The 27,945-nt window shown below is 38.1% G+C and overlaps 1 protein-coding gene across 1 annotated transcript in view; it reads right to left on the bottom strand.

The window, feature by feature from the left end:
- The window catches only part of ASB12 (ankyrin repeat and SOCS box containing 12), a 183,512-nt gene extending 157,000 nt beyond the window's left edge, over positions 1-26,512 (bottom strand). Inside the window, 1 exon segment of the mRNA XM_074359235.1 lies at positions 26,379-26,512. Coding sequence (XP_074215336.1) covers positions 26,379-26,402 — 24 coding nt within the window. The 5' untranslated portion in view covers positions 26,403-26,512.
- Between the last annotated feature and the right edge of the window lie 1,433 nt (positions 26,513-27,945).

Genomic DNA, 27,945 nt, shown 5'->3' with positions numbered 1-27,945 from the left:
GAGGTATCACTTCACACCAGTCAGAATGGCCATTATTCAAAAATCCACAAATGACAAATGCTGGAGAGGCTGTGGAGAAAAGAGAACGCTCCTTCACTGCTGGTGGGAATGCAGTTTGGTGCAGCCACTGTGGAAAACAGTATGGAGATTCCTCAAGCCAGAAAGAGAAAGAAAATTACCATATGGGATCACTCATATATGGAAAAAAAAAGCATAAATACAAAACAGAGATAGACTCACAGACATAGAATATAAACTTGTTGCCATGGGGGTGGGGGTTGGAAAGAGATAGACTAGGATTTCAAAATGGTAGACTAGATAAACAAGTTTATACTGTATAGCACAGGGAAATATATACAAGATCTTATGGTAGCTCACAGAGAAAAAAATGTGACAATGAATATATATATGTTCATGTATAACTGAAAAATTGTGCACTACACTGGAATTTGACACAACATTGTAAAATGATTATAAATCAATAAAATTTTTTAAAAATATTCATGCAAACATTCATGTTTTGAAGAACATTTTCAAATGTAAATATCACATTAATCACAATGGAATGCTTGCATATAATAAGGGAGTGAAATGTGGGAAAGGGGCCTAACTAAATATGTGTTGTCACACCTTGTTTTAGTGTGCTTCATTTTATTGCACTTTGCAGATATTGAGTTTTATGCAAATTGAAGGTTTGTGGCAACTCTGTGTCAAGCAATTCTATCAAAACCATTTTTCCAACATCATTCGCTCACTTCGTGTCTCTGTGCCATATTCTGGTAATTCTTGCAATGTATCAAATTTTTCCATCATTATTATATTTGTTATTGTAATGTGTGACCAGTGATCTTTGATGTTACTATTGTAATTATTTTGAGGTGCCATGAACCACGCCCGTATAAGACAGTGAACTCAATAAAAATCATCTATGGTTTGACTGCTCCACCAACAGGCTGTTCTCCATCCCTCTCCCTCTCCTCAGGGCTTCCTTATTTCCTGAGACATAACAGTATTGAAATTATACCAATTAATAACCCTACAGTGACTGCTAGTGTTCAAGTAAGAGGAATAGTCACATGTCTCTCACTTTAAATTAAAAGGGAACCTTCCTACACTGCTGGCGGGAATGCAGGTTGGTGTAGCCACTGTGGAAAACAGTATAGAGATTCCTCAAAAGCCTAGGAATAGACTTACCATATGACCCAGTCATCCCGCTCCTGGACACGTATCCAGAAGGAACTCTAATTCAAAAAGACACCTGCACCCCAATGTTCATAGCAGCACTATTTACAACAGCCAAAACATGGAAACAGCATAAATGTGCATGAACAGATGACAGGATAAAGAAGATATGGTATATTTATACAATGGAATACTACTCAGCCATAAAAACCGACAACACAACGCCATTTGCAGCAACATGGATGCTCTTGGAGAATGTCATTCTAAGTGAAGTAAGCCAGAAAGAGAAAGAAAATTACCATATGAGTTCGCTTATATATGTGGAATCTAAAAAAAATGAACGTAAATACAAAATAGAAACAGACTCATAGGCATAGAATACAAACTTGTGGTTGCCAAGGGGAAAGGACAGACTGGGATTTCAAAATTTGTAGATACTGACAGGTTTATGTAGAATAGATAAACAAGATTATACTGCATAGCGCAGGGAAATACATACAAGATCTTGTGGTAGCTCACAGTGAAAAAATGTGACAATGATTATATGTATGTTCATGTATAACTGAAAAATTGTGCTCTACACTGGAAATTGACACAACATTGTAAAATGACTATAACTCAATAAAAAATGTTTTAAAAAACAGGATCTTATCACTAGATGCAGAAAAAGCACTTGACAAACTTCAGCACCTATTCATGATAAAAACTCTTAGCAAACTAGGACTAGAAGGGAATTTTGTCAACTTGATAAAGAACATCAGCAACAAACCTAGAGCTAATGTCATACTTAGAAATTAAATATTCCCTGCTAAGATTGATGACAAGGCAAGGATGTCTGCTCTTACCACTCTTAATTAACTTTGTATTGGGAGTCTCAGGTAATGCAATAAAGCAAAAATAATATAAAATGTATGCACATTATGCAGGAAGAAATAAAACTTTCTTTTTAGAAAACATGATTATGTATGTAAAAATATCAAAAAATCAACAAAAACAAAACAGAAACTCCAGGAGCTTTTTAGCAATTACAGTAGAGTTTCAGGATACAAGGCTAAAATGCAAAAGCAAATTACTTTCTTATATACTAGCAATGAACAATTAGAATTTGAAATTCAAAATGCAATATGATTTACAGTAGCACCAAAATACTTATGTATAAATCTAACAAAATATTTATAAGATATGAAAATAACTACAAATTCTGATAAAGAAAACCAAGAATCTAGATAAACGGAGTGATAGTACATGCACATGTATAGGAAGACTCAATATTCTCAAGATTTCTTCCCAATTTGACCTATAGATTCAATACATTCCCAATTAGAATCCCATCAAGTTATTTTATGCATATTGATAAATTCTAAAGATCACATGAAAAGGCAAAAGACTCAGAACAACCAAAACAATATTGAAAGACAAGAGAAAAGCCAGAGGAATGAGTCTATTCAACTTCAAGACTTATTATAAAGTTGTGGTAATCAAAACAGTATGGTGCTGGGAAAAGAACAGACAGATAAACTGAATAGAGAGAACAGAATAAGTAGCCTAGAAATAGACCCACACAAATAGGGCTAACTGATCTTTGAGAAAGGAGCAAAGGCAGTTCAGTGGAGAAAGGACAGTATTTTCAAAAATGGTGCTGGAAATACTGGACATCCACATGCAAAAGTATAAATCAAGACACAGACCTTAAACTTTTCACAAAAAATTTACTCAAAATTAATCATAGACTGAAATGTAAAACACAAGAGTATAAAACCCCTAGAAGATAACATCAGAGAAAATCTAGGTAACCTTGGGTTTCATGATGACTTTTCAGAAACAACATCAAAAGCAGGATCCATGAAAGAAAAAAATCAGTATGTTGTACTTCTCTAAATTTCAAAACTTCTGCTCTGCAAAAGACTGTCCCTCTGTTAACAGAATACAAAGCCAAGCCAAAGACTGGACAAAAATATTTTCCAAACACGTATCTGAAAAATGACTTGTACCCATATATAAAAAGAACTGTTAAAACTGAACAATAAGACAACATCCCAATAAACAAATGGGCAAATATTTGAATAAATGTCTCACTAAAGAAGATATATAGATGACAAATAAGCATATGAAAATACGCTTCACATAATATTTCATTAAGGAAATGGAAATTAGAACAAAAATTAGATATTACTGTGCACCTATTAGAGTAGCCAAAATCCTAAACACTACCACCGAATGCTAGTGAGGATGTGGAGCAACAGGAACTTTCATTCATTGCTGGTAGGAATGCAAAATGGTGCAGTTACTTTGGAAGATATTTTGGCAGTTTCTTACAAAACTAAACATATTCTAACTGTACAAACCAAGCAACTGCACTCTTTGATATTTGCCCCAATTAGTTGAAAATTTATGCCCACATAAAAACCTGCACACACATTTATTGTCATTTTATTAATAATTGCCAAAGCCTTGAAGAAACCAACATTTCCTTTAATTGATGAATTGATAAATAAATCGTGGTACATCCAGACAATAAAATATTATTCAGTGGATTAAATAAAGTGAGCTATTAGGTCATGTAAAGACATGGAGGAATTTTCAATATATAGTGCTAAGTGAAAGAAGCCAATCTGAAAAGGCTACATATTGTATGGTTCCAACCATATGGCATCCTGGAAAAAGCAAAACTATGGAGACAGAGAAAAGATCAGTGATTCCAGGAGCTGAGATTGGGTGTAGAGATGAATAGGTGAAGCATATAGGCTTTTTAGGTTAATACAAATACTCTGAATGATACTGTAATGATGGATAAATGTCATTATACATTTGTCCAAATCTATTGATTGTACAACACCAAGATTGAACCCTAATGTAAATGATAAACTTAATAACAATAATTTATCAATATTGGCTCACCAATTGTAAGAAATGTATGACACTAATGCAATATGTCAATAATAGGAGAAACTGAATGGAAAAATGAGGGTGTAGGGGAACTCTTCTCAAATTTTCTGTAAAACTAAAATTGCCTCATTTGTTGATGGACAGGCTGTTTCCATGTCTTGGCTATTGTAAATAGTGCTGCTATGAACATTGGGGTGCAGGTGTCATTTTGAAGTAGGCTTCCTTCTGGAGAAGATGTCATATATCTATACAATGGAATACTATTCAGCCATAAAAACCAACAACATAACACCATTTGCAGCAACATGGATGTCCCTGGAGAATGTCATTTTAAGTGAGGTAAGCCAGAAAGAGAAAGAAAAATATCATATGAGATTGCGCATATGTGGAATCTAAAATAAATAAATAAATACAAAACAGAAACAGACTCATAGACATATAATACAAACTTGTAGTTGCCAAGGGGGCAGAGGGTGGTAAGGGAAAGACTGGGATTTCAAAATGTAGAATAGATAAACCAGTTTATACAGTATAGCACAGGGAAATATATACAAGATCTTATGGTAGCTCACAGAGGAAAAATTGTGACAATGAATATATATATGCTAATGTATAACTGAAAAATTGTGCTTTACACTGGAATTTGACACAACATTGTAAACTGACTATAACTCAATAAAAATGTTTAAAAAATAAAATTGTCTCAACAAATTAAGTTTATCAATTTTTTTAAAAAGAGAATAGAACGACTGGCCTGACTTCTCAGTCCTTATTTCACTTATTGATCTATAGGCAGCATTTGACATAGTTATCAATCCTTCCTCCTTGAAACACATAGATAGTTAATGGCAGAAATGGAAAAAAAATCCTAAAATCTGAAATTCATATGGAATCTCTGAGGATACCAAATAGCCAAATAAATCTTGAAAAGGAATAATTAAGTTGGCAATCTCATACTTCCTGATTTCAAATCATACTACAAAGCAACATAGTCAAAACAGTGCAGCACTGGCATAAAAACATATATATAGTCCAATGCAACAGAATAGAGCCCAGAAATAAACCTATGCATGTTTCACCAAATGATTTTTTTTACAAAGGTACCATGACTACAGAATGGGGAAAGGACAGTCTCTTCAACACATGGTGTTGGGTAAACTGGATATTTACCTGAAAAAGGATGAAGTTAGAACGTTAACTTATATCATATATAAAAATTAACTCAAAATGGAGTAAAGATGTAAACCTAGGGGAACAGTTTCAGGATGTTGGATTTGGCAATTATTTCTTGGATATGACACCAAAAGCACAGGAAATGAAAGATAAAAAGGATTACATCAACTTAAAAACGTCTGTGCATCAAAGGAAATAATCAACAGGGTGAAAAGGCAACCTACAAAATGGGAAAATATTTCTGAATCATATATCTGAAAAGGGGTTAATGTCCAGAATTTAAAACACAAACGAACTTATTTGCAAAACGGAAACATACTCTCAGGCATAGAGAACAAATTTGTGGGGGGGGATGTGGGAATAAATTGAGAGTTAGAGATTTGCAGATACTAGAATAGATAAACAGCAAGTTCATGATGTATAGTGCAGGGAACTATATTTGATATCTTGTAGTAATTTATATTGAAAAAGAATATGAAAATTAATATATGTATGTTCATTTATGACTGAAGTGTTGTGCTGTACAACAGAAATTGACACAACATTGTAAACTGACTATATCTCAATAAATATATATATATATATATAATTTAAAAAGAACTTTTATAACTCAACCATACACACACAAAAATAACAATAACCTGATTAAAACTTGGCAAAGAACTTGAATAGACAATTCTCCAAAGAAGATATACAAATGGCCAACAAGCATATGAAAAAGATCAGCATCACTATTCATAGGAGAAAAACCAGAAGTTATCACCTCACACACATTAGGATGGCCACAATGAAAAGAACAAAAATAAGTGTTGGTGAGGATATGGAGAAGTTGGAAGCGTTGTACACTCCTAGTGGGAATGTAAAATGGTTCAGCTATTATGAAAAGCAGTTAGAAGTACCTCAAAAATTAAAAATGGAATTACCATCTGATCTAGCAATCTCATTTCTGGACATAGAATAATTCAAAGCAGGTTCTTGAAGAGATATTTGCACACCTATATTCACTGCAACATTATTCCCAATAGCCAAGAGGTGGAAGCAACCCAAATGTCCATAGACAGATAAAGGGATAAAGAAAATGCACAGACAATGGAATATTATGCAGCCTCAAAAAATTCTGCCACATGTTATACCATGGATAACATAATGCTATATGAAATAAGCTAGTCATAAAAGGAAAAATACTGTATCATTACATTCAAAAAGAAATATCTAAATTAGTCAAAATTATAGAAACAGAAAGTAGAAAAGTGGTTGCCAAGGGCTAGGGATGTGGGAGAGGAAATTAATGTTTAGTAAGTACAGAGTTTCAATGCTGCAAGATGAAAAAGTTCTAGAGATCTGTTGAAGAATATTGTGAATATACTTAACACCATAAAATTGCACACTTAAAAATGGTTAAGTTGGTAAATTTAATGTTACAGTTTTTTCCCCACAATTAAAAAGAAAGAACTCTTTACCAATCCCAAGAAAAACTAGTCTTATTTACTTTGACAGGTTTTTATTTCCAGCACAGAGTCACCCATACTAGAGGTACAAATATATAATGTAACTAAGGAGAAAAACAAGGAAGGGAAAGACAGCAAGAAGTGTCCAATTAGAGAAGAGAAGGAGGGTGGAAGGACAAGACCAGAGAAGGAGTAAAGAGCTAATAAGCAAAAAGCCAGATTCAGAAGGTCCAGTACAAGATAAAAGAAAAAGAACTATTAGATCCTAGGAGACATTTTAAGGCCAAAAACCCAAGTGGAGAAGGAAGGTGCTTTGGCTTGAATGTTTGTCTCCCCAAAATTTGTATGTTGAAATTCTAACACCCAATGTGTTGGTATTTCAAGGTAGGGCATCTGGGAGGTGATTAGGTCATGAGGGTGGAACTCTCATAAATAGGATTAGTGAGATTAGTGCTCTTATGATAGAGGTTCCAGAGAGATTCCTTGCCAGCTTCTACCATGTGAGAACCCAGTGAGAAGTAGATAGCAGTCTGCAAGTCAGAAGAGGAACTTTACCAGAATCCAACCATGCTAGCACCCTAATATCAGACTTCCAGCCTCTAGAACTGTGAGAAATAAATTTCTGCTGTTTATGAGCCACTAGTCTGTGGTATGTTATAACCATATACCACATACATTTATAACAGCCCAAACAGACTAAGAAGAAGGAAAAAAAAGATAGAATCCATGGCAATCTTTAGGCACTGAACAAGTAGAAGGGTAGGTATGGGATAGACGGTAAAAATGCTTAGGGGAAAAGCTGCAAAGGATTACTGCAAGAGAAGTATGAGTGCATACCTTTTCCCTTCCTGATGAGGAAACTGTAAGGTAGGCATTTCCTAATCTGAATGCAGTAGGCTATGTAAACTTGATGAGAATAGTGTGGTAAAAGCATGTGATTGCTTTGGCCAGCTGAAAGTTAAAAGAAAAGCAGACCTGGTAGAGGAACTGTATTGTGACTAGGTTAACAGAAGACATCAGAGCCAATTGGAATAAGGGCTCACTTATACTCAGGGGAAAAAAAAAATAGCCACACTACAGGAAATGAACAGCAAGGAGAGAGTAGAAATTGAAACTATAAAGCATCTTTAGGTCTCTCCTACCTGTCCCAGGCAGCCTTGATGGAAGGAGATTCTCAAAAAGGGGAAAAATTGGCTACTCAAAAGGAGTTATTGCTAAGGCTTAGGGCACTATTTACCAAAAGGCTACAAAGTCTATGTGTGAAAGTTATTATGCGCCTCAAAGAAAAGGGACACTGTTGATATTAAAAATGTTAATATGGACTTCCTATAGGACTCCACACGGTAGGGAACCTGTGTCTATTAGCAGGTAGGACCTTCTAGGAGATCTGCAATTACTCAGACCCAGCCCCTTCTCTACTGATGGGGAGCAGAGACCCCTCTGGTTCTAAGACAGTGTGGTAAGAGGGTTTCTCTGTCTGGCATGTATTTTTTCCCAGAGAAATCTGGGTCCCCTAGTATGTGTACATGCATGTGTGTAAAGCAGGGGGACAAAAGAAAGAAAAAGAGAAGAGTGATGCAGGGAAGAGACTTAAGAGACATGACGGGAGAAGGTGGGGAGAAAAGAAGGAAGGCAAGAGGGGGAGAAAAAGAGAAGAGAAAAGAGAGGAGAGGGAGAGTAAAGAGAGAGAGATGAGGGAGAAAAAAAGAAAAGGGGAGAAAAGAAGATGATCACCACTAGTACCATACAGACTAATTCTCAGTAACACCACCCAACTGCTTTGTTAGTTTTACACAACTGGACTGTAGACAGAACACACTGACATTTACAAGATCTTTTCTCCTAGAGAAGCTATGAACCATAAACCATGTTGTTGTTGTTGTTGTTGTTGTTGTTGTTGTTGTTGTTGTTGTTGTTGTTGTTGTTGTTGTTTCCCTTCCAGGAAGGGAGGAAGGGAGGAAATCAGGTGCACTTCAGAAGTCTCTGAATCCATTTACCATCGTGGTTTGTCACAATTACTGGTAATAACTTGGAAACACTGAAAAATAAATAAAAGGGGGAACATCTGGCTCCAGGAGGACTGACAGTATGATGATATCTAAACAGTCATACACATGTCCCACATACAGTGTCCCCATGTGGCATCACCTCTGACAGCAAAGAGTATGCATCATGAAAACAATTGCTGCACCCTGCACATATTAAAAAGGATTTCTCCTACTTTCATAACAAGCATCTCTGATTTAGATCTCCTTTAAAGTAATAAATGAGAAAATATGTAATGGGGGAGGAAGGAGAAAAGGAAAAGGTGAAGGGCAAAACTAAATCTTTTGCGGTCAGATATACAAGGTCTCTTGAATCAAGTGTTAAAAATGTAACCCAGACTAGCCTTGAATCTATGCCTCATCATGCTGTATTTTTTCAGCACTCCTCCAATTAAAAAAATTTTGATACACAGAAAACAATGCTGCATTTTACATTCCACACACCTATCATTCTATTATTCAGTGCTGGAAGCACTTAAGAGCTACAATGAACTTTCCAGATTAACATCAGCATTTCTCAAAGCATGTTCTATAAACCCTAGTTCCACAGGATGTTAACAGGTGTGTGTGTACACACGTGCATGCGTGCGCGCGCACGCACACACACACACACACACACACACACACACACAGAGTTCTGTGGTCAGGTTAGAGAAACATTGTGTTATAAACAGGCTTCTTTATTGCAGGGTTCCTCAGAGACTTTAACAGGTGAAAATTTACTATCAATTTCCACAGTATTTGTGGTGCCAACATATTTTATCTTAGAATCCTTTTTCCTTTTTTAAACAACTTACCTTGTGGGACTAGTGGTCATCAGGAACAAAGTTTAGGAAATGTTCGAATAATCCAATCTGCTCCTTTTATTGAAGCACAACAGTGTAGGAGTTAAGAGCACAGACTTCTGAGTCACAGACTTTAAAGTCACGGAGACTTTCTGCTTCATTTCTGACTCTCAGCAGGTTGCTTAAGCTTTCTGGGCATTGATTTCTTTATCTTTTGAAATAAGTACAATGATAGTATTGTTTTGAGTGTTAAATGAGTATATAGATAGGCAATATTTGTGTAAAGCATTTAGAATAGTGTCCAGCACATAGTAGTTGCTCAATAAAAGTTACATAGTAATATTTTATCCACAAGGAAAATGAAACCGAAGGTCACACAGCTTGTCAGCAGCAGCTCAGATCATCTGACTCCCTGTGCAGTATGGGTTTCTCAAATAATGAAAATGCCTTTGGAGCTTATCAAAAAAAAATCTTTCTAAAGCATTTAAGCATTGTACCACAAAACCGCAAAATGGTTTTTAAAAAGACACAACCCTAAAACAAATCCCAGTGGTTTCTAGGTGTAACAGTTTAGTTGAGGTTTCTCAAGTACAAAGTGAGTTCAAAGGAGGAGGCTCTGGTGGTGAGGTAGATAACTCCAATGCCTATAATGGCCAAATGGCCAAAATGCCAGACCATTGCCACCAGAGCTTCCTGGGTAGCCTTTGTTTTTGCACTGTAGTGCCAAGAGCCTTTCTGGATGCTCAGGAAAATACTCCTCTTTAAGACCTCCCAGGACTGATGTATATACTGAATCCTTGGCTCTAATGGGAAAAGAAGGGAATACATAGTCATGGAACACTTAATATGTGCCAAGCCCTTATCATACCTTATCTTAATCTTCATCATTGTCCCAAGAATTAGATAATGTCCCCATTTACAAATAAGGAGCATATAAACTGGGTTAGCTGTATGGTAAGGGAGAAGATACCATTATTGCACCCACATCAAAATAATAGTAGCAGCTAACCCATTGAGTATGTAACTATGTGGCAGGCACTGTGCTAAACAACTTACAAGGGAGGTATTATTGTTACTCCCATGTCACAGCTGAGGAAACTGGTACCCGTAGAGGTTAAATGACTTGCCTAATAAAGATAAGAGTGATTAGTTTCAGACTGGTAAGATGGGGTTAGTGTTCAAGAAAACTTTAACGGGCATCGTGCCCAGACTCCATTTTTACTGCATGGATGGTATTGTGAGTCTTGAAATACAAGTAAAAATTCCAAATGAAGACTTAGTTCTTTAAATAAAGTTGGCATTTCTTTTGGTGCCTGGCAGGGCTGTGAGTGCACACAGGTGGTATGTTGCCACAAGTCTATTATTTTGTCTTTATTATAAATTCTGGGAAGAATTAGGGTTGCACTAATGGCAAGGAATTTGAATGGCCTCTCTCTAATTTACTCATTGTTTCCACAAAAGGGAAAGACATCAGTCTTATTCATCTCAGGACAAAGAGATAGCCATGAGTTTGTTAGTCATTAGTTCAACATGTCAAGTGCAAAAGTGACTTTTATTTTTGGCTCTTAAATCCTTTTCTCTTCTCAGGAAGACTTAAAAAAACTGTATTGACGTATAACATATAAAAAGTTCATAGATTATAAGTTTGTACTCCATGAATATTCACAAATTGCACACACCCATGTAACCAGCACCGAGATCAAGAAACAGAACATTACTAGGAGTCCCCTCATTCCTCTTCTAGTCAATACCCCTGCCAATTGTAACTGTTATCCTGACTTCTAACAGAGATTAGTTTTGCCCTTTTTTGTACTTAATATAATGGACTCATATGGCATCTATTCTTTTGTATCTGGATTTTTTGTTCGATAATATGTTTGAAAGATTCACCCATATTATTCCTTGTAGTTATAGATCATTTTCATTGCTACATAGTGTTCCATTTTGTTAGCATGCCACATGTGGTGTATCCATTCTTCTGTTGATGGGAAATTTCCAGTTCTGGCTGTTACAAGAACATTCTTTTGATGGCTATACATATGCATTTTTGTTGGGGTATATATAGGGGTGGAATTTCTGGATCATAGGATATGTATTCTTTCAGCTAGAGTAGATACTACCAATTTGGCACTCCAACCACCTATGTATAAAAGAGGAACTGTCTTTTTAAGTTATAGCCTTAGAGTTTAACAATGATTTTTGTATCACCTCAGGTCTTTAATGACTCTTGTCTAAATCAGAATTTGTCCTTTGTAATTTTCCTTACCCTCATCACTTCTGTGTCACTTAGCACATATAATTCTTAATTACCTTACCTTCCTGCAGTGGGAACTTATTAATTAGGGAATTTTTCATTTAACATTTACTGAGATTCAAGTTGCTTGGAAATTTACTGAAGTGATTCAAATGTATGCTTTGGAGCCAGACTGAATTCACATCTCAACCTTACTATTTAACTAACTTTGTGATTATGGCAAGTAGGTAACTTCTCTGCCTCCGTTTCATCTGTAAAATGGTGGTAATAACAATAGTACCTGTCTCACAGGGTTGTTATAAGGATTAAATGACTTAATATTTATAAAAGTGCTTAAAGCAGTGCCTGGCACATTGTGAATGCTTAATTTAGCTAATGATTACTATCATCATCATCATCACTAATTGTTATTATTTACAGAATCCCACATTGGGAGTTGTTAAGGATATATAGCTGTCTTAGATATAGCAACTGCCCTCTAGTATCTCTTAATAAAGTAAGGTGATGAGATGTTAAGCATAAGATTAAAGAATGAAAGTGAGAACTTTTATGAGAGGGATGAATGAAATACTATTAGAGTTTAAAGATAAATAAATTCCAGTTCTAGATGAGGGTGAGGAGTATGAAATGAAGAAAGCTTTACAAAGGAGTGGGATGTAAGCTGAGTCTGAATAATAGATAGGATTTTACTCTTCACAGACTGGGGAAGTGAGAAGCACTCCCCACCAAGGGAATTGCGAGAGCATAAGCTCAGGGGCATAAGCTAAGAGGCAAGATTGAGAGGAATGTAGCAAGAAATTAAGTTGGAGAGATAGGTTCTATAGAATGTAGAAGACCTTGAATGTTACATTGGGGAATTTAAACTTGGTTCTGTAGGTAGCAAAGAGCTGCTAAAGTTTTGTAGTCTAGAACATAACATGTAAAAGTTTATCTAACTGAAGACTGGGAATACAGTTCCTTTTAAGTCTTCCTGAGAAGAGAAAAGGATTTAAGAGCCAAAAATAAAAGTCACTTTTGCACTTGACATGTTGAACTAATGACTAACAAACTCATGGCTATCTCTTTGTCCTGAGATGAATAAGACTGATGTCTTTCCCTTTTGTGGAAACAATGAGTAAATTAGAGAGAGGCCATTCAAATTCCTTGCCATTAGTGCAACCCTAATTCTTCCCAGAATTTATAATAAAGACAAAATAATAGACTTGTGGCAACATACCACCTGTGTGCACTCACAGCCCTGCCAGGCACCAAAAGAAATGCCAACTTTATTTAAAGAACTAAGTCTTCATTTGGAATTTTTATTTGTATTTCAAGACTCACAATACCATCCATGCAGTAAAAATGGAGTCTGGGCACGATGCCCGTTAAAGTTTTCTTGAACACTAACCCCATCTTACCAGTCTGAAACTGATCACTCTTATCTTTATTAGGCAAGTCATTTAACCTCTACGGGTACCAGTTTCCTCAGCTGTGACATGGGAGTAACAATAATACCTCCCTTGTAAGTTGTTTAGCACAGTGCCTGCCACATAGTTACATACTCAATGGGTTAGCTGCTACTATTATTTTGATGTGGGTGCAATAATGGTATCTTCTCCCTTACCATACATCTAACCCAGTTTATAGCTTTCATCCTCCAACAGGGAGGTTTTAATATGTTAAATTTTTTAATATTTTAACACTCAAGCTAAGGGCAGTTCTGCTCCTCCACCACCAGGTCAAAAGATTAAAAAGGGGATTATTCAGAAGAGCTCATTTGGAACTGGGCAAGTATAGTGGCCCAGGGTTAGATGGGTTGGGAGAAGAGGGAGTCTGGATAGCAGAAGCCCCTTGGTTTTGATGATGCCACTTTCCTATAGCATGCCAGGGAACCTGGTGCAAATAACATGGCCTGGAAAGGAAGAGACCCAGAAAAAAGAATGACTGGATTCTACAAGGGATCCTGCTTTGAGTTCATGTTTTGCCCATCAAGCAGCATCATAATGTAGTTAACAATTGGGAAGAAGACTTTTCAGTGTGACAAAAACTGTCAGGAATGACTAAGACATGACCTGAGGACCTCTACGTTTGCTGTTCATGATGGACTTTTGCAGAACAGTGTAAACTAAAACTGCTGAATAGTTGCTGAGCTGATAAAAGGAAAGGATAATGCTGAGAACCAGACTTTATCTGGCCTAAGAAAACATACCTCTCCCCAGTAACAAATGAGATGCATTCCATAACCCAATCATATTGTATAGAATCTAATTCTTGGTAAACAATTTGTGTAAGCCTGCATTAACTTCTCTTTTCCTGTAAAAGCCCCTGGCTATTTTCCTGTAGTAGGACACTATTCTAGTTTCCTCTGGAGTCTGTGATCCTCGAATTGCAATTCTAAGACCACAAATAAACTGCCTTTTTACCTCCTTACAGTCCATGATCCTTTCAGCTGACATTTTTGGTGTCAGAAGTAAGAGCTGAAGCATTATGCCCAGCTCCAAAGCCATGATGGATTCGAGCAAGGTGTCTGTGTGAGCCCATTTTGCTTCATTGCCTCCCTGGTGGCTCCAGGCCCAGACAATAAGTCCTCTCGTTCCCAAACCTCCTGTCTTGGTTGAGGTTCAGGTCTTTATTCTGTGTGTCTTTTGTTCAATCAATTGATTACTTAAGGGCTTGCTCCCTTTTGGTGAGTGCATCATAATGAGTCATTCACAGTATAAGACTGTTATGGGGGAGGATTCTCCCCCATCTGGGACTCCTGCTGGGTACCTACACAAAACGTATGGGGCTGCCTCCTGTGCTTACCTAGGTAAATGGCAATGGTATACCAGAGAAGACATAAAATTGACCTGGCCACAATGGGGAACCTTTGAAATTCCAAAATTTTTCTTTTTGTACACAGAATTATATGCCAAGGGATCTAAAATAAACAATAGGGTGGAGAGCCTATTTCAATTGTTATGCTGAAGACTCCGAATGAGCTCAGAAAACCCAAAGGGTTTGTGAATCTAAAATTGTTTCACTTCAGGATATTGTTTCTAAGCACACTGCTGCAAATAAAGACCTCTACTCTTGTCTAAATAGTATGGAAAAGTCTCAAGAGACTTTTCCTCCCCTCCTTCTTTGGCTCCTGCTTACCCAGAACTTGCTAAGTCTGTATTTCTGATTCTCCTGTTCCTCCTGCAAAATCCTTACCCTCTACCTACTAGCCCTACCACAAAAATCTTTCCCTTTGTCATTATATTGAACCTTGCTGGCACCCAAAATCTGGTAGACTATAGACTTTGATCTCCTGAAGAATTATGGACCATAGCTAAGGAATTTCCCAAGGTCTACTTTGTGGAAGAATTTAACTTTGTGACGCAAACCTATGATCCAAGCTTCTTTGACTTGTTTCAACTAACCCACATATTAGCAGAGAAAGCCAAGCCAGACACTGGCAAACTACTGCCAGCTGGCTTCATTGAAAGGTAGCCATAGAAAGGGCTTTAGTGCAGTGGGACCAGCTTCTTAGGTGGCTCAAGCCCTTCATGAAGCAATTCTTTGGGATTTTGTCTGTTCCATTGACTGGGGGAAAATTCAGTCTACTACACAATGACCTAATGAAACTGTTCATGATCATTACTCACACCTATAGACAGTATTCTGGGAAAACTCTGGAATACCTGCTGGAGCAAATAATATTCAAACCATCTTTAATTCAATCTTTATTAGAGGATTAGATGAGGAACTCAGACTTGGTGAAACAGGCACATTTAAATTGGGAAATAAAGGTCCCTCCTGATCTAGTTAATTTGGCTAATCAGCTATCTAAAACAAACAAACATACAAAAAATATAAGATGACTAAAATCATGAATTTGCAGCTGCAGCAATTGGTCACTGCTGCTCAATGGCCACCTCAATGGAAAGACTAAAATTCCTGTAGGGGCTCCTTCCAGGACGAGGTCCCTGCCATTACTGTGAGCAGCCTGACCACTGGAAGAATTGCTCAAATTTAAAAAGAAGGACCTATCAGTAGCCCAAAGCCCCTTGCCCTGACCCTTTCCATGAACTTTCTGAGATATTTGAGAAGAACCTCCCTCTTGTAGACACTCATGAATACTGATGCTCTGAGGAAAGTATAGGAGTCTTCGTAGTACTCCCACTAATACCACTGGGCTGTTTTATAGGAGCTCAGGCTATTACTGCTCTTGTGGACACAGGAGCAACTTTGCCTATCCTGAACCCTCACTAGAATCAAGGCCCCCCTTCCTCGAAGAACAAAAAAGGTATAAATGGTGGTAGTTTCCTACAGTTATGAAGATAAGCAAATTGTCCCCATTGTCTTTTGACATAGGCTCTTTTCAGGGAACTCAGCAGTTCCTTCTTGTTCTTTGTGCTCTTTGTGTACACATTTTGGGCCAAAACCTATTGGAAAAATTACAAGCTAATATTTCCTTTTCCCCAAAAGGAGAAACATACTCACAAATCCTTGACCTCTCTAAGTCTGCTTCTGAATTTAGTACTAATATTGAAATTCCCATCTTTGCTCTTTTCTTGTCAATTCCCAGTTGTAAAGATTTGCTAGATTCTGTTCCCCCTACCTTATGGTCTACTTCTTCAAATGACATAGGATGAATGTATTCAGTACCATCAATTAAGATCAAGATAGACCCTAATAAGTCTTTGCCTCACCTCAGATAGTACCCTCTTAGGCCTGAGGCCCTGGAAAAGAATTTGTCCTACCATTAAGACACACTTCCAGAAGGGCTTCATAAACCCATACACCAGTCCTTGAAACACTTCAGTCCTTCCTATATGCAAGCCTCATTGTCAAGGTTGACATTGTATTCAAGATCTCTGAGCCATAAACAATATAGTCATACCACATCACCTTGTGGTCCCCAACCCTCATACCAAACATCCAATTATTTCCAGTCACAGATTTATATAGTGCTTTTCTTCAGCTTTCCTGTCCATCCAGGTAGCCAGTACCTGTTTGCTTCTATAAGAGAAGGATGTCAATTTACTTGGACTGTTATGCATCAGGGCCACATGGAAAGCCCTACTTATTTTTCACAGATATTGTGGTAAGCTTTGGCCAATGTAAATTTTACTCATGGCTCTACTTAACTCCAAAATCTTGATGACCTTTTGTTATGCACCCCTACTGAGGAAGCAAGCCTCAGGACAGCCTATATCTCCTCATTCAGCTAGCACACAAAAGGCCTAAGTTTTCAAGGGATAAGCTCCAATTTGTTCAAACTTAAGTAAGATACTTGGGTCATTTGCTTATCCCTCCTCCAAGAGCTAATGCTTGATCCTACACACATCCCGGGCATTTCTCAGTTTCCCCTTCCTTCCACCAAGTGCCAATTGAGACACTTTTTCAGTCTAGAAAGCTACTGCAGAAGTTCGGGGTCCCAATATCTCCTGTATATACAACCCCTCTATTATCTTTTAAAGGACAACAGGCCCAATTCTCTTGTTTGGAATAATGAGGCTGAGTCAGCTTTTAAAACTTTAAAAACTCAGTTGGCCACAGCCACTTCTTTAGGACATCCTAATTATTCTCTTCCCTGTCTACTATTCATACATGATGTAAGCGGAAATGCCCTTGGAGTGTTCTTTCAGCCCCACTCCAAAGCAGGCCTAATAGCTATTATACCCAACAGTTAGACTCCATAGATTGAGGACTTCCACTTTGCTTCTGATCAATAGCAGCCACCACTGCCCTTCTTCAGGCTGCAGGAGATAATTATGGGGTCTTCCTTATGGGTTTTTGTCCCTCACTCTGTTCAGTTACTCTTGAACTCACATCATACATAACACGTATTCACTAGCCAATGGATATCTTATGAAATTGTATTGCTTTCCTCTCCAATATCACTGTGTCTCATTTTTAACTCCCTAAATCCTGCTACTCTCTTACCATTACCAACAGATGAGACCCCACATGACTGCATAACCACGACTGATCTTTTGACTAGTCCACATTCAGATTTACAAGAAACACTTTTTAGACAACCCCAACATTTCTTGGTTTACAGTTGGCTCCTACATATAGAATGATGATGGACTTCTGAAAGCTTGATAGGCTATTACTACTCCCTTAACGCTAACAGAATCCAATGTTCTACCTTTTGTTTCTTCAGCTCAACATGCTAAACTATATGCACACACTCATACCTGGACTTTGGCCTCTGGCAAATGCACTAACATTTACACTGATAGCAGGTATACTTCTGGAGTTGCTCAATACTTTGGAATGCCTTGGAAAGAGAGGTTTTTTGACCTTAGAGGAAAATTAAATTTAAAATGGTCCCTTCATTAGGGCCTTGCGGGATACAATCTTGCTGCCACAACTGGCAATAATAAAGGTCCTAGGGCATTCCAAAGACAACACTGAGGAAGGGAAGGGGAACTGATTGGCCAAAAAAGCTGCTAAGGCAGCAGCATTATAAGATTTAAGTTCCATAAAGGAACCTCTTCTGATACATCATTCTATTCACACCAGGTTAGCTACTACTTGGAAGGACACCTGAGATTTAAAGGATATTATCAGAGATGGGCAATTGCATGCTAAGCTAAGGAACAGAGGTGGGTTTCTGAAGGATGCACATTTGATCAACATACTGGGCTTTGGTATGAGTCAAATGGCCACATTACTCTTTCTGCAGTTACTCAAGAAACCATATTAAAATTAACACATTAAATGAGTCATTCGGGGAACTGATAAAATGCTAACCTGGGGAAAACAATACTTTTTGAAACTTTCTTCCAAAGCAGCAGCTGAAATAAGTCAGAAGTATCAGATTTGCCCTAAATATAACCTAGGAAAATCTATTCAAACTTACTTCTCAGGACCACTTTCCTTTGCCTCTTGGTCCCTCTTCTATCCGGCAACTAGATTTTATCCAGATGCCTCCCTCTCAAGGATACAAATATGTTCTGGTGATGCTGTGCATGTATTCCCATTGGGTGGAAGGCTTTCCTTGCAGAGAAGCAACTCCCTGCAGTGGCCTAAATATTGTTGGAAGGGATCATTCCAACTTGGGGAATTCACCTGGAATTACATATTGATAAAGGTGCCCATTTTACTGGACAATTTCTAAATGCTGTTTGTGAATTCTGGACTATACTACAACATTTCCACTGTGACTATCATCCTCAATTTTCTAGTCTAGTGGAAAGAACTGATGGCATAATCAAAACTCAACTGGCAAAAATCTCTGAGGCCTTCAGCCTTCCTTGGCCTAAATTGCTACCCATAGTTCTGTTAAATTTAATATTTATACACACTGGAGAACAAAAACTGTCACCATTTGAAAAAAATACCAAAAGACCCATGATTCTTGGCTCAGGACTATATAAGCCTCTTCTTCTAGTCAAGGGAAATCTTTTACATTATTGTCAAAGACTCATTAAGGCTCTTTAATAATTGAGCACCAGGTTGAAAAATCTTTCTACAGTGCATTCCTGGGAGACAGAGATGAAGATACATAATAGCACAGTTTTACAACCAAGGGGCTATGTTTATTGGAAAAGATATCTTTTAAAGGAATCCTTACAGCCCAGAGTCAAGGGACCCTATCAGGTACTTTTAACCAACTTCTGAGCCACTAAAACTTAAAGGCTTTGATTCTTGGATTCATGTTTCCCTTGTTAAAAAAAAAAAATCTTCCCCACCTGAATGGGCATCTGAAACAGTTGCAGAACTAAAACTGAAGTTGACCCAGAAGCAAAGCAGATGGCAACTAAAGTAGACAGTTCTCCCAAGACTTTGGACAAGGCTGGTACTTTCCATGATCCCATTTAGAAAATCCTTCAAGTTAACCCTTTTCTAACTGCTGTCATCATAGAGTTGCTACATATCCTTCATTGTGTAATAACTGATGATGCATCAACTTGTTTCCTTCTTAAACTCCTTCTTATAGATATATTTTCAAGGAGTGAAAATTTCCATGAATAGGTTTATGCCTGGAATTCAAGTTTAAAGGAAGTAGCCTTGGCCCTTTGGTCCTTTGATTTTGACTATGAATGACTGGAGAATTGAACTTTTGGGACTCATTCTTGAAGCTAACAGTTAATTAATGCTCTTTGCCCTACTACATACAGTGGGCATCCTCCATGAGTGGTAATTTTATGAAAACCATAAATCCTGCATCAACTCTGATGGAAATAAGCCTCTGGCTCCAATTCTTGGCCATTCAATTAATCTATTCAGCTTGGGATTCTTTCAATAACCAAGGCCAGGAGTCACCCTTAGTTCTCTTTCTATTAAAGTGGCTGACTTTTCCTGGGATAGTTCTTTTACTAGAGTTATGTTAATATTATCTCTCTTAATATCCATCTAGACTCCTTATGCCTGGGAAAATAATGCCTTATGCTGAATTTGCCTAAGTCTAGTCACTGGAGGAAATCTAACAGATTGTTGGATATGACAATGGCACCATAGATCATTCATTGATTGCTGGGATCCCCTTGCCTTGGCTATTGCCAATATTACTGGTACCCTTCCACCATGTTTTATTCAGAATTCATCTACTCTCTTAGCGTACCACGTACATCTACTCAAATCCATGGCTCCTCTTCCTTGTTTTCCTTGTTTGGAACCAGATAAAACCCCAAATAGTTCCTTAGTAACATGTGTTCCAACAGGATGCTGTGGTTACTCCAAAACATCGGACCCAGCTTCCAAACAACTACCTTTACTTCACTGTGAAACAACAAAACATATTTTCATGATAATCCCCATGAATTTCAATAAGAAAAGTTTCTAGGCTGCTCAAATATAACCAACCCATGGTTTAATTTCACCTTTGACATCTCCTTTCTCTGTGTTCCACATATGTCTTTATTTGTGTTTGGAAGAGTACCACCTGGGTGATGTCCTGCCTCAATCCCCTAACCTCGGGTTCTCAATGTGCACAAGGACTTTTATTAGTTCCTTTGACTGTGTTAACATCTTCAGAAATTACCAAATGGCACAAACACTTTACTCACCACCTCCAATGAGAAACTCCTTCTGAGGGATTTCACAGGTTCCCAAGAATTATATTCACCATGTGGGGTATTAGAGCCCTTGACCAAATCATTAAAAACTTCTCTGCTACCATACCAGGCACAGCTAATACCACAGCTAAAGCATTAAGTGATCAAAAAAGACTTCCTAAATTTGCTTGCACTTGTTGTGTGAGCTAAAAGATTTGCCTTGGACTACCTTCTAGCAGAACTTGACGGTGTCTGTGCCCTGTTAAATATGCCCTGCTGTATTTGGATAAATGCCTCTGTTATAGTAGGAACTCAGATTGGGATCCTACAAAAGAAGGTCACTTGGCTTCTTTCTTATATACTTAATAATCCACTAATGTTTGATTTATTTAGTTGGTTACCCTCAAACATCGGATCATGGTTTAAAACTGTTCTGCAAACACGGTTATTGCTCTTAATAACTGTTGCCTTGAAATCAAAAAAAATACCTTGAGACAAATGAAAATGAAAACACACCACACAAAATTTATGGGACACAGCAAAAGCAGTGCTAATAGGGAAGTTTATAGAGATACAGGCCTTCCTCAAAAAATAAGAAAACTCTCAAATAAACAATCTAACCCAATATCTAAAAGAATTAGAAAAAGAAGAGCAAAAATCCCCAAAAGGCAGCAGAAGGAAGAAAATAATAAAGATCAGGGAGGAAATAAACAAAATAGAGATTAAAAAACATAGAAAAATAATCAATCAAACCAAAAGCTGGACTTTTGAAAACGTAAATAAAATTGACAAACCTCTGGCCAAATCCACATGATGAAAAAAAGAGAGCACAAATAAGTAAAATAAGAAAGGAAAATGGACAAATTACAACAAATAAAATAGAAATACATAATATCATACAAAAATGTTATGCAAAAGTATATGGGAGCAAACAGGATAACCTAGAGGAGATGGACAAGTTTCTGGAAACATACAGTCCACCAAGACTGAACCAAGAAGAAACTGACCACTTGAACAAACTGATCACTAGAAATGAAATCAAATTAGGAATAAAAAAACATCCCTACAAATAAAAGTCCAGGACCGGACGGCTTCATTGGGTAATTCTACCAAATATACAAAGAAGAAATCATAGCAGTCCTTCTCAAACTCTTCCAGAAGATTGAAAAGGAGGGAATACTCCCAAACTCATTCTATCAAGCCACCATCACCCTGATACCAAAACCAGGCAAAGACACTACCAAAAAAGAGAATTATAGGCCAATATCACTGATGAACATAGATGCCAAAATCCTCACCAAAATATTACCATATAGAATCCAACAGCACATAAAAAAGATTAAACATCGTGACCAAGTGGGGTTCATCCCAGGGACAGAAGTGTGGTTCAACATATGCAAGTCAATCAATGTAATATAGCACACCAACAAGAGAAAGGACAAAAACCACATGATCATCTCAATAGATGCAGAAAAGACACTTGATAAAATTCAACACTGATTTATGATAAAAACTCTCACCAAAGTGGGTATAGAGGGAACATATCTCAACACAATAAAAGCTATATATGACAAACCTACAGCCAGCATAGTACTCAATGGTGAAATAATCAAAAGCTTCCCACTGAAATCTGGGACAAGACAAGGATGCCCACTATCACCACTCCTATTCAACATAGTCTTGGAAGCCCTAGCCACAGCAATCAGGCAGGAGAGAGAAATAAAAGGCATCCAAATTGGAAAAGAAGAGGTAAAAGTGGCACTATATGCCAACGACATGTTCCTATATATAGAAAACCCTAAAAGTTCCACACAAAAACTACTAGAGCTGATTGAAGAATTCAGCAAGGTAGCAGGTTACAAGACAAATGTTCAAAAATCAGTTGCATTTCTTTACAGTAATGATGAATCAACAGAAAAAGAAAGTGAAAGAATCATTTTTAAAATAGCACCCAAAGTAATAAAATACCTAGGAATCAATTTAACCAAGGAGGTGAAAAACTTATACATGGAGAACTATAAACCACTGATGAAGGAAATTAAAGAAGACTTTAAAAAATGCAAAGATATCCCATGCTCTTGAATGGGAAGAATCAATATTATTAAAACGGTCACACTGACCAAGGCAATCTACAGATTTAATGCAATCCCTATCAAATTACCCAGGACATATTTCACAAAACTAGAAAAAATCATAATAAAATTTATATGGAACCACAAAAGACCTAGAGTTGTCAAAGCATTACTGAAGAAAAAGAAAGAGGCTGGAGAAATAACTCTCCCAGACTTCAGACAATACTATAGTGCTACAGTCATCAAGACAGCATGGTATTGGTATAAAAACAGACATACAAACCAATGGAACAGAACAGAGAGCCCAAAAATGAACCCACAAACTTTTGGTCAACGTATCTTCAACAAAGGAGGCAAGAATATACAATGGAATAAAGACAGTCTCTTCAGCAAATGGCATTGGGAAAACTGGACAGCAGCATGTAAGGCAATGAAGCTAGAACACTCCCTTACACCATACACAGAAATAAATTCAAACTGGATTAAATACTTAAATCTAAGACAAGGTAAAATAAACCTTCTGGAAGAAAACAAAGGCAAAAAATTATCTGACATATATCTCAAAAATGTTCTCCTACAACAGTCCGCTCAAGTAATAGAAATAAAAGCAAGAATAAACAAATGGGACCTAATGAAATTACAAGCTTCTGCACAGCAAAGGAAACCATAAGTAAAACAAAAAGTCAACTTACGGAATGGGAGAAAATCTTTGCAAATGAAACCGACAAAGGCTTGATCTACAGAATATATAAGCAGCTCATACGACTTAAGAAGAAACAACCAAACAACCCAATCCAAAAATAGGCAGAAGACCTAAACAAGCTATTCTCTAAGGAAGACATACAAATGATCAATAGGCACATGAAAAAAATGCTCCATATCAAGAATTATCAGAGAAATGCAAATCAAACTACAATGAAGTATCACCTCACACCAGTCAGAATGGCCATCATTCAAAAATCTACAAATGACAAATGCTGGAGGGGCTGTGGAGGAAAAGGAACCCTCCTTCACTGCTGGTGGGAATGCAGGTTGGTGCAGCCACTGTGGAAAACGGTATGGAGATTCCTCAAAAGGCTAGGAATAGACTTACCATATTACCCAGGAATCCTACTCCTGGGTATATATCCAGAAGGAAGCCTACTTCGAGATGACACCTGCACCCCAATGTTCATAGCAGTGCTATTCACAACAGCCAAGACATGGAAACAGCCTAAATGTCCATCAACAGGTGACTCGATAAAGAAGTGGCGGTATATTTATACAATGGAATACTACTCAGCCATAAAAACCGACAACATAATGCCATCTGCAGCAACATGGATGCTCCTGGAGAATGTCATTCTAAGTGAAGTAAGCCAGAAAGAGAAAGAAAAATACCATATGAGATCGCTCATATGTGGAATCTAAAAAACAAAAACAAACAAACTAACAAACAAAACAAAGCATAAATACAGGACAGAAATAGACTCATAGACAGAGAATACAGACTTGTGGTTGCCAGGTGGGTGGAGGGTGGGAAGGGATAGACTGGGAATTCAAAATTGTAGAATAGATAAACAAGATTATACTGTATATCACAGGAAAATATAGACAAGTTCTTATGGTAGCTCACAGAGAAAAAAATGTGGCAATGAGTGTGTATATGTCCATGTATGACTGAAAAATTGTGCTGAACACTGGAATTTGACACAACATTGTAAAATGATTATAAATCAATAAAAAATGTTTTAAAAAATTGTAGCCAGCTTCTTTACATTGATAATGTGCTTGCTTACATTGATTACTTCTATACTTAACCATTCTACTGCTCAGTTGACGTTCATGCAAATAGGTATACTTGAGGTAGCACAACATCATGATAACTCAAATGAATTTTCCATTCTCTCTATTGATTCATTCACACTACTGCCCTCCAAGGGACTCATGTATCCAGAGCAGTCATCCTAGCCACTCTGGCTACATGGGACTAAGAATTGCTCCAATGATGTTTTCTTCAGTAAAAATCATGGGCAAAGGGGGGAAATGCGGAAAAAAAATGTCAGGAATGACTGAGACATAACCTGAGGACCTCCACTTTAGCTGTCCAGGGTGGACTTTTGCTGAACATTCTGTATTAAAACCGCTGAATATTTGCTAAGCTGCTAAAAGGAGAGAATAATGCTGAGAACTGGACTTTATCTAGCCTAAGAAAACATACCTTTCCTTAGTAATGAATGAGATGTATCCCATAACTCAATCTTATGTATAGAATAGTTTTACCCTCAATTCAAATTCTTGGTAAACAACTTGTTTAAGTCTACAGTGACTTCCCTCTTTTTCTGTAAAAATCCCAACCCATTTTCTTCCAGTGGGACACTATTCTGCTTTCTTCCGAATTTTCTGTGATCCGTGAATTGCAATTCTAAGATCCCAAATAAACTGCCTTTTTGCCTCTTATAGTTAGTGATCCTTACAGTTGATATTACAAAAAAGCTCTCACACACATCCTTCTATTTAGTCTTACAACCACCCCATGAAGTGAGCAGAGCAAATTTCGTGATCCTCACTTGGTAAAGGAGGAAAGAAAGTCTCAGAGAGGTTAAATAATTTGTCTAAAGTCATCAGCTAGTAGTTGAAGGGACCAGCATTCTAATTCAAGTTTTCTAGCTTAAAATTCTGTGCTCTTAATTGGTTACAACACACTGGGTTTTTATGTGGACTTCAGTTAGCCTGGGCCATATCCATTATGATCAATAGAAAAAAATTAAGCAGAGACTAGTTGTAACTCTTCCCTGATCCTCAGCCTCATATGGTAGAAAGAAAATTGACAGAAGGGAGGTGGAATTGGAATAAAAAGAGGCTAGAGTTGAGGAGGGAAAGGTAGGGTCTGGAAAGAAAATCAGCAGAAGAGTCTCTAAATGAGGGGTCAGCTGTACACGGAGGCCAACTGGCCTAGCAATACAAACTCCTGGGGTTTTCTTCCTAGTTGAGCAGGATCAGGTCCACTCTGCTACATGTCCTTCCTTTCCCATGGCCCGGCTTGGGGTTGGACAGATGCTTTTGCCTCACAAACCCACACATGCATGCCGGAGCTGGGGTGGGGCCGGTAGTGGTGGTCTGGGCAGGCAGCCATCAGTGCAGGTTAGGGGCAAAGGTAGTCAAGAGGAGGATAGAAAAAAGCTGGATAAAGGAAGTAACTTTCCTCGAGGAGATGCCATGTGGCGTACTCAAGAAAGGCTGTTACAAGTGCAGCGAGTGTGTATAAAAGGTTGGATTAAGAGGGTGTATGAGGTAAAGGCTGCAGGGCCAGGAAGAGCTGCGGTCGGAGGGACAGAGCAGGGAGGGACCCGCCGTCGCGTGAAAGGATGGTTGACGCAGACCATCTCTCCTCCGAGCCGCCGCAGCCCAGAGGCAAGTCCCAAAAGAGAGCTCAGTTTGGTTGAAAGGGAGCGAAATCCCAGAAAGAGAACTCAGGTTGGGCGCGGAAGAGGGCATCAAAGAGCACACGGAAAAGGTTTAAGGGGGTGTGCCTGGACTCGCGGCTGAGTACCGAGAGGGAGCCCGCGGTTCCTAGCCTCGCCTAACTATTCTCCTTACCTTGGGCACCGTGATAAGGTCCATGACTGTGGTTCCCACCACCCGAATCTCTCGGTGGTACTCAGGCCAGCGCCACTGTTGCTTTTTCTGCCGCAACCCACTGCAGCTGCGTCCTTCCCAACCTGGGCTCCAGCTCTGCCCTCCCTGTCCTGGATCAAGCTCTCCTCACCTGATCTTCGCCTAATCTCCTATCGCGACACTTCGCTCGTGGCCGCTTCCTCCTTCTTGCTTCCTGGCAAATGCCCTTTTTCTTTGGGGGAGCTTCTCAAAATGCAAAGGAAACTGTGCTAACTATACATTTTAGCTCTCTAAGAGCACTTGGTTTAAAATCCAGCAATTGTGGCTTTTACAAAATGTTTTAAAGGGAAAACTACTAGGAATGGAGACAAGAGACAGAACAGTGACATATTAGGCTCACAAATATTTCTAGGACCGCTTCCATTTTCTTAGGCTTAAAAAAAAAAACAGATTATTTTGGTTCAGACAACACAATTGGCCCAGCCTAGGGGTTCTCAAGTCCCAGACTTGAGTACTGCCACCCTTCTCACACCCCATGATGTTGTAAATATTCTAATCACCAATATCATTCCATTACTCTCTAAAGTTAATAGTGATGGCACCCTACAGAGATAGCATATGGTGATAACTGAGTTTCAGAAGAGCTTCCTGTAAGACCTTGAGCAAGTCATTGTAAAATATTTTTGAAATGCTTTATAAGCATATCCTCCTCTCACTTTTGTCATTTACAAGTCTACTGCCATCAACCTAGCTAAGGCCTGGACTATTACAGTAGTCTCATAATTTTTGTCATCACAGGTAAGGATCAAGGACCCACTGGAGCACTTCTCAGATGAGGTGCAGTCATTTAGTTATGTACTCTGAATCAGATTTGTGATGGAAAAGAGAACAGTCTGGGAGTTGGAAAACCTGGGTTTTACTTTCAGGTCTACCACTAACTTGCTGTGTGACCTTGGGCAAATCATGTCACCTCTCTGAGCCTTAAGTTGCCCAAGATTACAATGAGGGTATTGGTCACAATCTCTAGGGTCATTTCTAGTTCTGCTACTGTGGTATTATGGTTTGCAATCTCACCTCCCCTACAAAGTGATTTCTTTCTTCTTTGAGCATCCATAACATTTGCTAAACTACTCATTCATCATATTCTGCCTTTTACCCTAGCCTAAAAGCCCTTCCCTCAGTCCATGACCCAGTTATCCCCTGAGCTGTCATTCTGTGATTTTCAGTCCTTTTACTGTCAAACCTCTCAGAAGGATAGTCTACTCCCATCATTTTCTCCAAGTCTTCAGAACATACTCACTCCATGCTAACTGCTCCTCTTATTTGGGTCTTTTATAATCATCGTGAACTCCAATTACAACCAATAGCTTTTCTCTGTGCTCAATCTCTATTTGTTTTGCAGTGTTTAACACTGTTGATTCACTTTCTTTTTGACACTCTTTCTTCCCTTGGCCTTTGTTATAAAGCAGGCTCACTGCCTCGTCCCTAACTGTTCCTTTTCTGTCTTCCTCCCAATTCCTCTTGCCATTCTTTATCCATTTCCCTGGAT

This window comes from Camelus bactrianus, chromosome X, assembly GCF_048773025.1.
Source record: "Camelus bactrianus isolate YW-2024 breed Bactrian camel chromosome X, ASM4877302v1, whole genome shotgun sequence".
Taxonomy (NCBI): Eukaryota; Metazoa; Chordata; class Mammalia; order Artiodactyla; family Camelidae; genus Camelus; species Camelus bactrianus.
Note: the sequence above shows the minus strand (reverse complement) of the source record. Positions and strands in the feature narration are given on the sequence as shown.